This window comes from Sinocyclocheilus anshuiensis, unplaced genomic scaffold (assembly GCF_001515605.1).
Source record: "Sinocyclocheilus anshuiensis isolate Anshui unplaced genomic scaffold, SAMN03320099.WGS_v1.1 scaffold1051, whole genome shotgun sequence".
In the NCBI taxonomy this organism is placed as follows: Eukaryota; Metazoa; Chordata; class Actinopteri; order Cypriniformes; family Cyprinidae; genus Sinocyclocheilus; species Sinocyclocheilus anshuiensis.
In genome coordinates this window covers 1,404,830-1,420,634 of record NW_015546234.1, presented here as the reverse complement: position 1 = coordinate 1,420,634, position 15,805 = coordinate 1,404,830, and the positions used below count along the sequence as shown (strand labels likewise).

General features: G+C 35.3%; 1 protein-coding gene across 4 annotated transcripts in view; it reads right to left on the bottom strand.

The window, feature by feature from the left end:
• Positions 1–1,542: 1,542 nt before the first annotated feature.
• The window catches only part of snx17 (sorting nexin 17), a 33,511-nt gene continuing 19,248 nt past the window's right edge, over positions 1,543–15,805 (bottom strand). Inside the window, exons 8-15 of one of the 4 annotated variants that reach the window (XM_016503531.1) lie at positions 10,434–10,503; positions 7,465–7,557; positions 7,073–7,276; positions 4,292–4,420; positions 3,904–3,981; positions 2,370–2,459; positions 2,239–2,280; positions 1,543–1,872 (exon numbers count right to left, since the gene is read on the bottom strand). In XM_016503531.1, coding sequence (XP_016359017.1) covers positions 1,753–1,872; positions 2,239–2,280; positions 2,370–2,459; positions 3,904–3,981; positions 4,292–4,420; positions 7,073–7,276; positions 7,465–7,557; positions 10,434–10,503 — 826 coding nt within the window. In that variant the 3' untranslated portion in view covers positions 1,543–1,752. The remainder of the gene's footprint in view (positions 1,873–2,238; positions 2,281–2,369; positions 2,460–3,903; positions 3,982–4,291; positions 4,421–7,072; positions 7,277–7,464; positions 7,558–10,433; positions 10,504–15,805) is intronic. The other 3 variants (XM_016503533.1, XM_016503532.1, XM_016503534.1) reach the window with 3 other exon arrangements.

Below are 15,805 nucleotides of genomic sequence, written 5' to 3'. Positions count from 1 at the left end.
TAACATGGCAATCACAAATTACAGTCATGAACTCAAAAATAATAATCAGCCATACAGCACAAAGACATGAGAACAACCTTTGCATTAAACATAATTTGCATATGGGAGGAATTATATATATATGTCCAGGATGACGAATATGGGAATATCATTCAGTATGACTATCATTGCAGTTTAAATCCCAGCATAAATGTGAAATACAGCCATTTCCCAAGCACCATGTGATCGCAGTCCTCTGAGATGATTGCCACAATGTATTTAGTAAAACACTAAATGGATTATATGTATATAATAAAAAGAGAAATGAAAGACTGGAATGATATTCTTCAAAACAAAATATATAAAGTGTACTAAGACAATAACTGAAATGTAGTTGTGAAATTTGTAAACTTGTTTTTCAACAATTTTCTATAATTTTGTAAACACTGATAAATGTTAGTTTCTAATCTTTTTTTATTATTATTATTTTTTTTTTTTACACAGCCTGGATTATATTTGATCAACTGTAATTGTTTGTAATATACTAAGATAATACAGATATTAGTAAATATTCAGAATACTTTTTAAATTGCATGTACATTTATAAAAGTGACATTACCATGATTTTTGTGCAAAATGCTTTAGTGAACTATAATTTTGGCATTTACGAGAAACATTTTTAATATATTGGTTTGAATAATAGAACACAAACAACAAACACAGACCTACAAACCTCTTGCGAATGTTCCAGGATGTTTTCCCACAGTTAATATCTCAATAAATACCCAAGCCATCTACCTTTCTTAATACTGTGCAAAAAAGACATGAGTTCAGCTAGTGCAAGCAGGCCTGCCGAACACCCCAAAACGAAGCGAGATTTCAGGACACAGCTGAGGCCAGAATGAGAGAAGGTTTTTACCAAACTTGTGCCCGGCGCTACATTTAAATGTGAGAAGTTAAACTGTAAGGTGTCTGAATCAGCATAAGGCAGAGAGAAAGCAGGCCACAATAAAGAGGGTAATTTAAATTCTGAACTTGTATTTTCATCTAGGATATGCAATGAATATGCAGTAGGTGTCAGGTCGAGTTTACCTCTCCTGAAGAAAACGGCAAGCTGCAGAGATCTACCACGCCATTGGTCATATTGTCGCTACCATGCAGCAAAAGGTTAAGCAACATTGGCACACTGGACAATACAAAGCACATATCTATTAAATAATATTCTCAACTGATTTTAAAAGGAACATGATTTGCTGGTATGAATCTTACGCTAGTAGGCAACTACAGCATTGAGGAGCCAAGAGAAAATGATAACAGGTAACAGGAATTTTGTGTCTGCCAGATGATGACATATGAGAGGAAAAGCACAGTTTTGTGTCTCTAGTAAGGAAGTACGATTCAAATAAAGTCCGTCTTCAGAAGAAACTTTCATCACAGACTAAATTAACATCTCTCTTGAATGTAGTAACTTGCCCTGAGGTGCCTATGTAACCCTCTATTAATTTAACCACTGAAATGGTCTCCAATTATGCCTCAAATCTAAAATTATCCTATTTTTGTTACTTTAAATGAGCGAGCATTGACTCTGAGGCCTCTCATAAAACTAATGAGAGACTTGAGTCAAAATTATGTACGACAGGCTAATTTTGAGACCCTTGATGTGACTTTTTCAGAAAGGCATTACGATACTGCAGAACTAGTAAACTACACTCAGCGCAGAGAAACCGCTAAACAAATCTGCCTCCTTTAGTCCAGTTTTTGAAGACGGCTCCATCACAGGTCATCGTCCCCTATTCCTTCAAAGGCGTAGTTTCCATGGAATTCATTGCCACTGATGTCACTGGCTGAGTTGGAAGAACTAAGTCCTCTCAGGGAGACAGAAGACAGCTTGGTCTGTGGAAATAAAAAATAAACAGAACAGCATAAACTAATTTACTGTTAGTTACTGTTAACTAAAACTAATTGAAATACAGCTGAAATAAAATAAAATATAAATATTAGATGGAAAAAAAACAAAAAAATGGTGCCTTGGATGTAAAGTAAGTTTAAACTGAAGTACTAAAATTACTGAAACTGTAATAAAAATAAAGCTAAACTTAACTACAATTAGAACCAACACTAAAAATGTGAGAATAAAAGCTAATTTAAAATAGTAAATACTATAATGGTGTGTAAATAATATTAAAATAACACTGGTACAAAACAGGATATTTCAATTGTAAGTTGATTATAAGGAAATGAAAAACATTGACAACTCACAGAGAGTTTCACTACTTGTTCACGGCTGGGATCAGGGGAATCCTGAAAAACAGTCATGCATATCATAGATCAACAATGGTACTGTACATCTTTCCATATCAAAAGTAGAGGTGTTCTGTATTAGCAAAAACCTCTATGCCCACTAGTAATGGAGGAGACTTCACAGTTTGCTGACTGTCAGACCGCTGGAACGTGCCGTTCAGTCGCTTCTTCTGCATCTGCTGGGAGCACATTATAATCACAAACAAATTGACCACATTTATTTTCATAAAACACATTCGCAAACTTATTGCGCATGACTCATCGATGTAAATTATTCCAGAGAAAAATATTTGTCTTCATACAAATATTCCTTTTCACTCGGTTGTCGCTAATTCTGTTACATCGCGACTTTAGGGAAATATAAATTGGGGTTTGAATACACTTTCATGTTGACTTAAAAGTGAGCTCAAGTCTCTCTAGGAAACAAAGACGATTTAACGGACATTTAACAACAGATTATCCCGATAGGGTTCATCATGCCAAACCCACACTCTTAAAAATAAAGGTGCTTCACGATGCCATAGAAGAACCTTTTTGTCTAAATGGTTCCATAAAGAACCTTTAATATCTGAAGAAACTTTCTGTTTCACAAAAGGTTCTTTGTGGTGAAAAAAGGTTCTTCAGATTACAAAAAGGTAAGAAAGAGGTGGTTCTTTAAAGAACCACCTCTTTCTTACCTTTTTGTAATCTGAAGAACCTTTTTTCACCACAAAGAACCTTTTGTGAAACAGAAAGTTTCTTCAGATATTAAAGGTTCTTTATGGAACCATTTAGACAAAAAGGTTCTTCTATGGCATCGCTGTGAAGAACCTTTTGAAGCACCTTTATTTTTAAGAGTGCATGGGGCAAAAATGAATTAAAGGAGACATATTATGCCCCTTTTACAATATGTAATATAAGTCTCTGGTGTCCCCAGAATGTGTCTGTAAATTTTCAGTTCAAAATACACCACAGATCATTTATTATATCATTTTGAAAATGCCTATTTTGAGTGGAAGCAGAAAGAGGCTGTTTTTCATGCCTGTCTCTTTAAATGCTGGGAAATAAATCGCTTGTTTATTTTAGATCTGTGTGGCAGCAGCAATATACAGTAAATAAATCAATAAATGCACTGCTCTCTTGTCTCCTCTGAGGCTGGGTCTCTAAATAGTGTTCTGTGCTCGTCTGAGCAGACAAAGACAGAACAGTTAGCATGTTTTGCTCAAACTTTCGCCATGGCATTAGAGCTGGTACACCGTTGTCCCCTGTGAAATCAAAATGATGGCGCCATGAGTGGAAGTTTACAGATTAAGGGGCGGTAATATTATAATGAGATCCCTTTTGCCACGTCACCAAGGGAGCGAAATCAGACGCGCTCGTTTTCTCAGAAGCTTGCAGAAAAAGGCTTATCAAAACAAAGTCACTGGGTTAATCTTTTTCACGTTTCCTTGGTTGGTAGATGCACCGGGGACCTGATTATAGCACTTAAAACCTGGAAAAGTCAGATTTTCATGATATGTCACCTTTAAGACTCAAATGCTTAAATGAAGCAAACACAGATACATCCACCAACTGAAAGACATTTCAGAAACTCCACAGATATTTGGCAGGTCTTTACGAGAAGACAAACATAGACCTACTGACCTTTTTAATGCTTCCGCCAGATTTCTTCACCATCAGCTCATCAACCATAGACTGCAGACAGATACTCATCATGATAGCCTGGGGAAAAACAAAAAACCTTAGTCCAGTCACTCTCAGACAGTTATTTTTTATTATTATTTATTGACGGATATTTAATTGTTAATGCTCATTCGCTATTTTTACCTTTGCCGTCATCTAAGCTCACTTAAAGTTAATCTTTAAAAACACTAATAACTTGATAACATTTGAAATCTTCAGCAAATCTCAAAATGAATGCCTGAAATAGCTTCGCATTTAAAAATGTATTTTTATTTTAAGCATTTTATTTTCCATTTATTTAGACAAAATAGTATAGAATTTCAAAATCTGCGACTGACTCTGTGCTGACCTGTGGACTTGTGATGGTGACCCACTGCAGACGGTCTTTGCTCATCAAATACTCGAAGGCCAGCTCTAGTTTCACGTCACATTTACTGGAACTGCTAGGGTTTGCGGTACCGTTCGCCACAGGCACCTGCTGTAGAATTAGGCCAGGTCGTCACAAATACGATCATCATAATCATTGCTGTTTGTGTCTTGGCAATTACAGAGGCCATTTCTAAACTCCTCTACATAGCAAATAACTTCAAAGCTCAATTAGTCATCATTAGCTCTGCTCTAAATGTCATCGTCCTCATAATCACATAGCATCACCAGCACAACACACAAAAGTGTCTCATTAGAATGGTCTCAGAAGACACAAAACAGACAACTTCTTTACACACACACAGGAAACTTGTCAGTTCCATTAGAGAGACATGGCTATACAGTCCCAGCATCCTCACCGTCAGGTCCTGGTCTGAAGAGGACAGCCGTTCTGATCTCATTAGTAACACAACTCTGCTTTTCCAGGGCAAAGACCAAGCCAAGACCACTGCAGAGTGGAGCAGAGACAACTTCCTCTGGCTAATGAAATGCCAGAACGTGCATTAAACTGTTTGTATTGGACCAAACTGAAAATATTCAAAGCCTTTTCACATTCCCACAAGAAGTCGTTTAGATATTGACACGTTTGTTCGTTAATCTACTGTTTAAAAACACGGGACAGAGTAAAAAATACTTAATACTGTTAGATATAGAATGAAGATTTAGATTGTCTTCATTTTGTTTCCTAATTCTGGTATAATAAAATGGATGCAGAAAACCATGAAGGCATTAATTTAGTCGATTCTCATGAAATAAATATGAATGGATAGATGGATGAGTGTCTGGTAGCTGATAGTTATAAGCGAGCACAGTCTATTTTCCTGCAGAAAGTGGCTTTTTTGTTCATCCCCGTTTCAACTTCCCATTTTCTGAAATAGACCAACCAGACATGCCTGAAGAGACAGTCATAGAAAGAACTTGGAGAAAAGGGTTGTCTGGAGGCACAAAAGGAAGTTTTCCTACATCCTTATTGTAAAACGTAGTACATTTCATTTGGAAAAAGAAGGCTTTTTTGTTAAGTCTTTTAAAAGCCTTATTTCACTGAACACTGAATCCATTTTTCATACTGTACATTATGCATTTAAAACAACTAATTAATATTTTTAGCATTTTATTTTTTATTTATTTAGACAAAATATTATAGAATTTCAGTTTTTTTTTCTACAGTCTTACTGTAAGAAGTAGTACAGAAAGAAAGAAAAAGAAGGTCTTTTTAAAGTCACATTTTTGCCTTTATTTCACTTAATCTATTTATCATAATGTACATTATAATGTTGTGGTGCCTAAAATCGCTTTTAGAATAGATTTTTATTTCTGACATTTAAAATAGCAAAATAACATAGAATTTCAGTGTTTTACATTCTTACAGCAAAAATAGACATTACATTTTTTTTTAGCATGTTTGCCTTTATTTCACAACAATTTAAAGTAAAGCTTTTTATAGAGATTTGACGATTACAGGCTAAAATAATGTTGTCGTTAAGTTATTTTAGGGCTGTGCAATATATCAAAATGATCGAAATATCGCAAATGTACATATCGCAATATGCATATCGCTACAGCTTGCAATATTTGGGGCCATGAACAAAAGACAAAGAGAAAATCACTCACTGCTCTTACCTAAATAACTTTTGTAGTTTAAATAAGAATCAGTGCATATTAAATTCAAAGAGTAAATACTAAGCAGTGTTTTATTTTTCCTTTTTATTATTCAGTTCCTAAACTCATGTTAAAATGATTACACTAATGTTAAAATGACATTTTTATGTAATGATCGAGTAAAACACATACTGTTCACTTTCAGAAGTTGTTGTAGGGGTGCTTTCTTATTAGAATCAGAATCAGAATGAGCTTTATTCACCACTTAAGTGTGCGCAAACACAAGGAATTTGTTGTTGTTTTACAGGAACTCTTGGTACATACATACATACAAATAACCATATATATATGACACAAGATAGTTATAGAAGTTCACAGAACTGACTCCGCAACAGCTGAGTAAAACGGTTTCATCTGAGCATGTGGCACTTTAAGCATTATTCGTATCGCATATCGAATATCGCATTATTTAATGAGTTATCGCATATCGCATTTTTCTTCAATATCGCACAGCCCTAAGTTATTTCTAAAATACTGATAAAAAATTTATAATAATAATAAAAAAAAAACTTTCCTGTTTAATTTAAGCAACTGTCTAAAATACAAGTGGTGTGGTTTTTTTCTTCTAAAATGTGACCTCATTTGACAACTATTCAGTATTTTAGGAATTAACTCAGGAACTGCTAAATGACAAGCTTTTTTGGATTTCAGGTCAAATGCAGGCAGTCAGACTCTGCAAGAAACTTGAAATATCTAATGATGACAACAACATACTAAATAGTACCAGGTGTTTTCAACCTTAAGCTGGTTGCACACAGTACAATTTTTGGTATGATTTTGCTAAATGTGTGTTTGCATTTACCATTGTTTGGCAAAATCAAGTATTTTCAGTAGGAATCCACTTGATCAGGAGTTCCCCACGCAGATTTTGCTTGTGTTGGTCAAACAAATTTGCGACGTTGACCAACAGAATCTGTCTGCTTGGTTTAAAAGTGAATTCTGCATGAGCTGTGCTTCATACATCGCTATGCTATCAACAATGGACCTTTCTGCCTGCAAAATTGCAATATTGTAAAATACTTTTTTTTTTATTAATCAAACTTACAGATGAGGTGACCCGCCAGCATCTCATGCGTGTGACTTTGAAGCTGCCCTCTTTCATCTGATCATTGGGCAATTTGACATGAAAGTTGAGTTCATTGTTGCCGGCACCGACTATAACATGACAGCCCTTCTCTGGAAAATCTGTGATGCATGGATCAAACTTTATATAGCCGTAGTACTTCAGTGTCTGAGCCAATCTGATGAACTGTGGGACAAAATATAGTTAGACACAGATGATTATCTAACAGACACAAATGACTGGACTATCGAGGCTTCAACATAATACATTCAGGTCTGAGAATGGACTTCAGCTTTTATAGAAGCAGTCGTTTTCTTTCCAGCTCATAGACACTAGGGAGATCAAATAACGTGTGTGGCGGAGCCCAGCCATACCTCCTTCTTTGAGCCTTTCTCCTGCAGGGATTTCAGCTGTCTGTGCTGCTCTTTGTTCACGAGGATCCATCCCCGCTCAATGTCAGACACCGTCTGAGTGGAAGAAGGAGGGGAAAACTGTTTTTCTCACTCTGAAATTGACTAAATATTTTTTTAAGATTTATGCAGGTTTTCCATAATAAAACCTTCAATATGCAGTCAGGGTTAATTTAGTTGTTATTTCTAGTTTTTTAGTTTAGTTTTCAATGTTAATTTTTAGTTCTAGTTCCAGGTTATTTAATATTAGTGGTGATTTAATTTTATTTGTTAATGCATTTGGTATCATGAGCTAACAATTAACAGTTTTTTTTTTTCATATTAATCTTGATTTATGTGAATTTATAAACTTACTGTTGTTCATTGTTAATTTATGTTAGTTTATCATAAAATCATTTTATTTTACTACTTGAAATGTTACACATATACAGTGGTGTGAAAAAGTGTTGGCCCCCTTCCTGTTTTTTTTATTTTTTTGCATGTTTGTCACACTTAAAAGATTCAGATCATCAAACAAATTTTAATATTACACAAAGATAATGCAAGTAAATACAAAATGCAGTTTTTAAATGATTATTTATTTTATTAAGGGAAAAAAGCTGTCCAAACCTGCCTGGCCCTACGTGAAAAAGTAATTTTCTAATCTAATTACTGGTTGTACCACGCTTTGCAGCAACAACTGCAATCAAGTGTTTGCGACAACTGGCAATGAGTTATTGTTGAATCATGAACACTGACCTTAATTGAGGCAAGTGAGGCCTGCAGTTCTTTAGATGTTGTTCTGGGTTCTTTTATGACCTCTTGGATGAGTCGTCGTTGTGCTCTTGGAGTAATTTTGGTTGGCCGGCAACTCCTGGGAAGGTTCACCATTGTTCCAAGTTTTCTCAATTTGTGGATAATGGCTCTGACCATGGTTCGCTGGAGTCCCAAAGCCTTAGAAATGGCTTTATAATCCTTTCCAGACTGATACATGTCAACTGTTTTGATTCTCATCTGTTCTTGAATTTCTTTAGATCGCGATCATAATGTGTTGCCCTTTAAGCATCCTTCACTTCGTCAGACAGGTTCTATTTAAGTGATTTCTTGATTCAACAGGTCTGGCATTAATCAGGCCTGGGTGTGGCTAGTGAAATTTAACTCAGCTTTCTAAAATAATGTGGTTAATTGCAGTTCTTTCATGATTTAACAGGAGGGGGCAATTAATTTTTCACGTAGGGCCACGTAGGTTTGGACAGCTTTTTTCCTTTAATAAATGAAATCATCATTTAAAAACTGCATTTTGTATTTACTTGCATTATCTTTGTGTAATATTTAAATTTGTTTGATGATCTGAAACATTAAAGTGTGACAAACATGCAAAAAAATAAGAAATCAGGAAGGGGGCCAACACTTTTTCACACCACTGTATATAATTGACATGATCTAAAATGCTAGTTCATGAAACCTAATGCATTAACTACGGTTAACGAATGGAGCACTATTGTAATTATTTACAGTTTTACTTTAAATTTGAACAGTATTTTATGGTTGTTAATATGCAATAAAGTTGAAACTAACATCATATTGAAATGTTTAATGGACTTTACATTTCTCGACATTCTAGAATTATTGTTATTCAGTAAATTACTTAAATGCAGTTTTTTTTTTACAATATATCATGTATCAAAATATTAAACTATTTTTGGTCATTATTTTTTATTTTATTTTAGTTAGTTTTGGAGTCATGAAAATGTATTAGTTTTAATTTCTTTAGGACAACTTTTCTGTGCGATGGACACATACACAGAGTATCCTTTAAACTAGGAGACTTTTACCTGAGCATATAACAAGTTGAGTCCCACGCGGTCGTCCATAACATCACTGTCGTATGCTGTGTCCCAGTAGCTAAAAATAGAGCAAGAGACAATAATGATAAGTTATACAAAGGGAAATACTAAAATTTACCTTCTTCATCACATCCATTTTCTGATGGATCATCTAAAACCATTAAGCACTAAAGCGAATTAAAATCATGTGCACTGCATAATCATATAATTTCTGTACACACGCCTGAGAAACTAAGAAGACGGCAGCTTACCAATAGTCTAGAAGAATTTTAATTAGGGATGCACGATATTGGATTTTTGCAGATATCCGATATGCTGATATTTTTTCAACTCTTTTTGGCCGATAGTCAATACAGATATATTTCCTTTTGTTTGGAAACAACACCAAGTCTCTCCTGTGTGGAAATTATAAGCAAATTATTTTTAATTTTGGTTAATTTTAACAATAACTTATTTGTTAGAATTAAATAAACAATAATGAAGTTCTTTTACAATAACAGTACATTAAGGCTTTGAAAATACCTATAAACTATATATCAATCGCTGCATTTTTTTTTCTCAGAAAGATGCAGTAGTAACCTTACCATTTTAATTTAAGAATTAACATTTATAGATGGTTTAAAGCAAAAGAGATGTAAAAATTCTGAAATCTTTTAGAGCTCATAATTTGTTTAAAAAATATAACATATACACCACTGTATATAATTGACATGATCTAAAATGCTAGTTCATGAAACCTAATGCATTAACTACGGTTAACGAATGGAGCACTATTGTAATTATTTACAGTTTTACTTTAAATTTGAACAGTATTTTATGGTTGTTAATATGCAATAAAGTTGAAACTAACATCATATTGAAATGTTTAATGGACTTTACATTTCTCGACATTCTAGAATTATTGTTATTCAGTAAATTACTTAAATGCAGTTTTTTTTTTACAATATATCATGTATCAAAATATTAAACTATTTTTGGTCATTATTTTTTATTTTATTTTAGTTAGTTTTGGAGTCATGAAAATGTATTAGTTTTAATTTCTTTAGGACAACTTTTCTGTGCGATGGACACATACACAGAGTATCCTTTAAACTAGGAGACTTTTACCTGAGCATATAACAAGTTGAGTCCCACGCGGTCGTCCATAACATCACTGTCGTATGCTGTGTCCCAGTAGCTAAAAATAGAGCAAGAGACAATAATGATAAGTTATACAAAGGGAAATACTAAAATTTACCTTCTTCATCACATCCATTTTCTGATGGATCATCTAAAACCATTAAGCACTAAAGCGAATTAAAATCATGTGCACTGCATAATCATATAATTTCTGTACACACGCCTGAGAAACTAAGAAGACGGCAGCTTACCAATAGTCTAGAAGAATTTTAATTAGGGATGCACGATATTGGATTTTTGCAGATATCCGATATGCTGATATTTTTTCAACTCTTTTTGGCCGATAGTCAATACAGATATATTTCCTTTTGTTTGGAAACAACACCAAGTCTCTCCTGTGTGGAAATTATAAGCAAATTATTTTTAATTTTGGTTAATTTTAACAATAACTTATTTGTTAGAATTAAATAAACAATAATGAAGTTCTTTTACAATAACAGTACATTAAGGCTTTGAAAATACCTATAAACTATATATCAATCGCTGCATTTTTTTTTCTCAGAAAGATGCAGTAGTAACCTTACCATTTTAATTTAAGAATTAACATTTATAGATGGTTTAAAGCAAAAGAGATGTAAAAATTCTGAAATCTTTTAGAGCTCATAATTTGTTTAAAAAATATAACATATTACACATTAATGAATAAATCAGTACATATAAAATTATTTAATTTACAAGTGTCATGTTTGTGATTTTTTTTTTATTAATGTAAGCTATTGCTTCTGACCTTTAAATCAAAACATACTCATGATTTTATGACATCAATTACTGCTTTATTTAATCAGAAACACAGTCTAAATATTATTTGTGTATTGTACTTTCATTTTATTAAAAGTAGGCCAACAGCGCCCCCTACGGAAGTAAAACTCTTTACTGAGCAGGCATTAGGACCTGGGGGAGGCTGCCGCTGCTGCACGTGCTATTACTGTTTACACTATCATACACCGAACCTGTCATTCTGTACTTGCTTTCTCAGTTTAAATGCAGCGATCCAAAAGAGTGAATCTAATCATCATTCAGGCTAAACTTTGCTTCAAAAATGAGTCACACTGCTGACATGATCTAATCGCTAGCACACCCTGAGCACGTGAGTTAACCTATTCCTCTTATCAGCAAGACATATATCGGCATAATTTTTCATATCGGGCCGATGCCGATATTTACATTTAAAGCCATTATCGGCCGATTCCGATATTGGTCCGATAATATCGTGCATCCCTAATATTAATTAAATCTTCCATTAAGTTTAACTTGGCGAAAAGCACAGTTCTGTCCTGTAAAGCTTCTCTCTATAGCTACACAGCAATACTAGCGTATAAGTTACTGAAAAAATGCTACTGCAGTGAATGTCTCCATTTGCCTAGAGGCAAACGACAATCTGGCAAATGAGCAATCTTCAGCTCAATGGCCATCCTTACCATCCATATGTCAAAAACTATTCTCATCACGCCGTGGGCAGAACGAGGTCTGATAAATAAGTTTTAGCAGTCTGCAAGAGCACAAAGATGCAATCTTGCATGACAATAGATATTGTTCACATAGCAGCCAAAACTGGATATCCGTTAAATCTCATTTGAAAGCTTTTAGCGGTTTATGCTGGAACATTTTTAAACTATACATGACAGGCAGCGAAAAGAAAAAAGGCATGGGAGCATGTTTTGTGAAATTTGTGTGTACTGAAATGTGTAAAATGTACAAACCCGATTCCAAAAAAGTTGGGACACTGTACAAATTGTGAATAAAAACAGAATGCAATGATGTGGAAGTTTCAAATTTCAATATTTTATTCAGAATACAACATAGATGACATATCAAATGTTTAAACTGAGAAAATGTATCATTTTAAGGGAAAAATAAGTTGATTTTAAATTTCATGGCATCAACACATCTCAAAAAAGTTGGGACAAGGCCATGTTTACCACTGTGTGGCATCCCCTCTTCTTTTTATAACAGTCTGCAAACGTCTGGGGACTGAGGAGACAAGTTGCTCAAGTTTAGGAATAGGAATGTTGTCCCATTCTTGTCTAATACAGGCTTCTAGTTGCTCAACTGTCTTAGGTCTTCTTTGTCGCATCTTCCTCTTTATGATGCGCCAAATGTTTTCTATGGGTGAAAGATCTGGACTGCAGGCTGGCCATTTCAGTACCCGGATCCTTCTTCTACGCAGCCATGATGTTGTAATTGATGCAGTATGTGGTCTGGCATTGTCATGTTGGAAAATGCAAGGTCTTCCCTGAAAGAGACGACGTCTGGATGGGAGCATATGTTGTTCTAGAACTTGGATATACCTTTCAGCATTGATGGTGCCTTTCCAGATGTGTAAGCTGCCCATGCCACACGCACTCATGCAACCCCATACCATCAGAGATGCAGGCTTCTGAACTGAGCGCTGATAACAACTTGGGTTGTCCTTGTCCTCTTTAGTCCGGATGACATGGCGTCCCAGTTTTCCAAAAAGAACTTCAAATTTTGATTCGTCTGACCACAGAACAGTTTTCCACTTTGCCACAGTCCATTTTAAATGAGCCTTGGCCCAGAGAAAACGCCTGCGCTTCTGGATCATGTTTAGATATGGCTTCTTTTTTGACCTATAGAGTTTTAGCCGGCAACGGCGAATGGCACGGTGGATTGTGTTCACCGACAATGTTTTCTGGAAGTATTCCTGAGCCCATGTTGTGATTTCCATTACAGTAGCATTCCTGTATGTGATGCAGTGCCGTCTAAGGGCCCGAAGATCACGGGCATCCAGTATGGTTTTCCGGCCTTGACCCTTACGCACAGAGATTGTTCCAGATTCTCTGAATCTTTGGATGATATTATGCACTGTAGATGATGATAACTTCAAACTCTTTGCAATTTTTCTCTGAGAAACTCCTTTCTGATAATGCTCCACTATTTTTCGCCGCAGCATTGGGGGAATTGGTGATCCTCTGCCCATCTTGACTTCTGAGAGACACTGCCACTCTGAGAGGCTCTTTTTATACCCAATCATGTTGCCAATTGACCTAATAAGTTGCAAATTGGTCCTCCAGCTGTTCCTTATATGTACATTTAACTTTTCCGGCCTCTTATTGCTACCTGTCCCAACTTTTTTGGAATGTGTAGCTCTCATGAAATCCAAAATGAGCCAATATTTGGCATGACATTTCAAAATGTCTCACTTTCAACATTTGATATGTTATCTATATTCTATTGTGAATAAAATATAAGTTTATGAGATTTGTAAATTATTCCATTCCTTTTTTACTCACAATTTGTACAGTGTCCCAACTTTTTTGGAATCGGGTTTGTACGTGAAATGTGTAAAAAGTGTGTGAAATGTACACTAAAGTCTCTTACACTCACCAAGGCTGCATTTATTTGACCAAAAATACAGTAAATTGGTAATATCAAGAAATATTACTACAACTTAAAATAACTTTTCTATTTTAATATAAAAAAAATATTTAAAAAATAAGTAATGTTGAACAACAGTAGTGTATCTTTTCACAGTAAAAACAAAATGTACAAATGCTGTGTTTTTCATGTATCTCTTGCGCTTTTTTGCCCTTTCCTGCCTGTCAGCAGCCAATCAGAGCAGCCAGAACTATATTCCATTCCTGATGTAGTGAACAGGTGGGATCTGGCTGAAGGCTGTCTGTAGTCTCCTTTAACAAGGAGCCTTCAAGGGGCCTGCGGGTTCTCCTGAGGGGACTAATAAGAAAAACACGCCAGCATCTTGTGCACCTTTTTCAACAGTATATGATGACGAGGTGTGAGAATTAGCGGGAAGGATGTATAAAGTGGGTGAAAGGTGAAACATTTTTAGCAAAATAATCTTTGCTAAGCTGTGCTAATGTGCTAAAAAAGGGAAATTGATATTCACGTAACACCTTCACACCTGCTTCCAATGCACATGGTGAAACACATGGTGTTTCAATGCCCTTGCTGGAGATTTTACATAAATAATCTCCCGTTTCTCGCTAATTATTTCATTACATAAACCTCACACTCCAAAGGGCATTTGGTGTTTCAATGCCCTTGCTGGAGATTTTACATAAATAATCTCCCCTGTTTCTCGCTAATTATTCCATTACATAAACCTCACACTCCAAAGGGCATTTGATGAATTCTGCTGTTAATAAACCACTAGCATCAACATTTACACTCTTTATGTGCACTTTTCTGGGAATAAATAATGAAGTTTGTATTGCTTTAACCACTTCAGAGATTCTGTAAAGCACAGCACTTCAGAGACCGTTTGAGTTATAAAAGAGATGTCTAAATACAGCTGTCTTCAAGTTCAAAAAGTCTAAAGTGCAAATATGAAAACTACTGCTGCACAGAACCACAGGATCAGACCGCTGAGGTAACGATCATACCCACGTCTACAACAGGAAGGGAAAAAGTGCCTCTCTAGTCATTTAAACAGAGTGAAGATGGAGCCTTGTGGGCCACCTCTTCCTAAAGCAAATATCCATGAGTTGAATAGCCCTTCGAGAGCTATTTGTTAAAACATCTCACCATTTAAGTTACACTTTGGGTAGCACTCATGAAGTTTCTGAGAAACAATTTTAAACTGGAAATCTGGTGAGTTTAAGCTATTAAGGGATAGTTCAACAAAAGAACAATAACTATAAAGATAACCATTTTAGCATCCTGACAAGCATGCTCTGCAATTATGTCGTCTGCCAAGTTCTCTAAAGCAGGGTGAATTCTGATTGGCTGTCAATGTTTTTGCCATTCATCAACTGGAAAAAAAATTGTTTTGAAAGTGTATCCAAAGATATCGTTCCTCCGTGCCCTTATCATCTTGGCCGTTATTTCCCATATAATAAAAGTAAGTGATAACTGCAGCTGTCAAGCACAAATATGACAAAAAAGCACCATAGATGTAACAAGAATGTGGTCTATATGACTTGGTAGGATATATTCCAACTTTGTGTGAATAAAAGACCAAAATGTATTCAAGAGCTCTTCCTGATGCATTAATTAAAGTTCATATCTTCTTAATGATTCAGTTCATAAAACTGGTCTGAATGGTTCATTCATGAATCAGAGCTTTTCGGTTTTGGTCTGTTCTTCTCAGTATGTCTTTCATATGGTTTCCGTTGACCAGGGGTGTCAAACTCAGTTCCTGGAGGGCCGGAGCCCTGCAGAGTTTTGTTCCAACCCTGCTCCAATACACATACCATGTAGTTTTCAAATAGGCCTGAAGGACTTGATAAGTTACATCAGGTGTGTTTAATAGGGTTGAATCTAAACTCTGCAGGGCTCCGGCCCTCCAGGAATTTAGTTTGACACCCCTGCCATAGACTTTA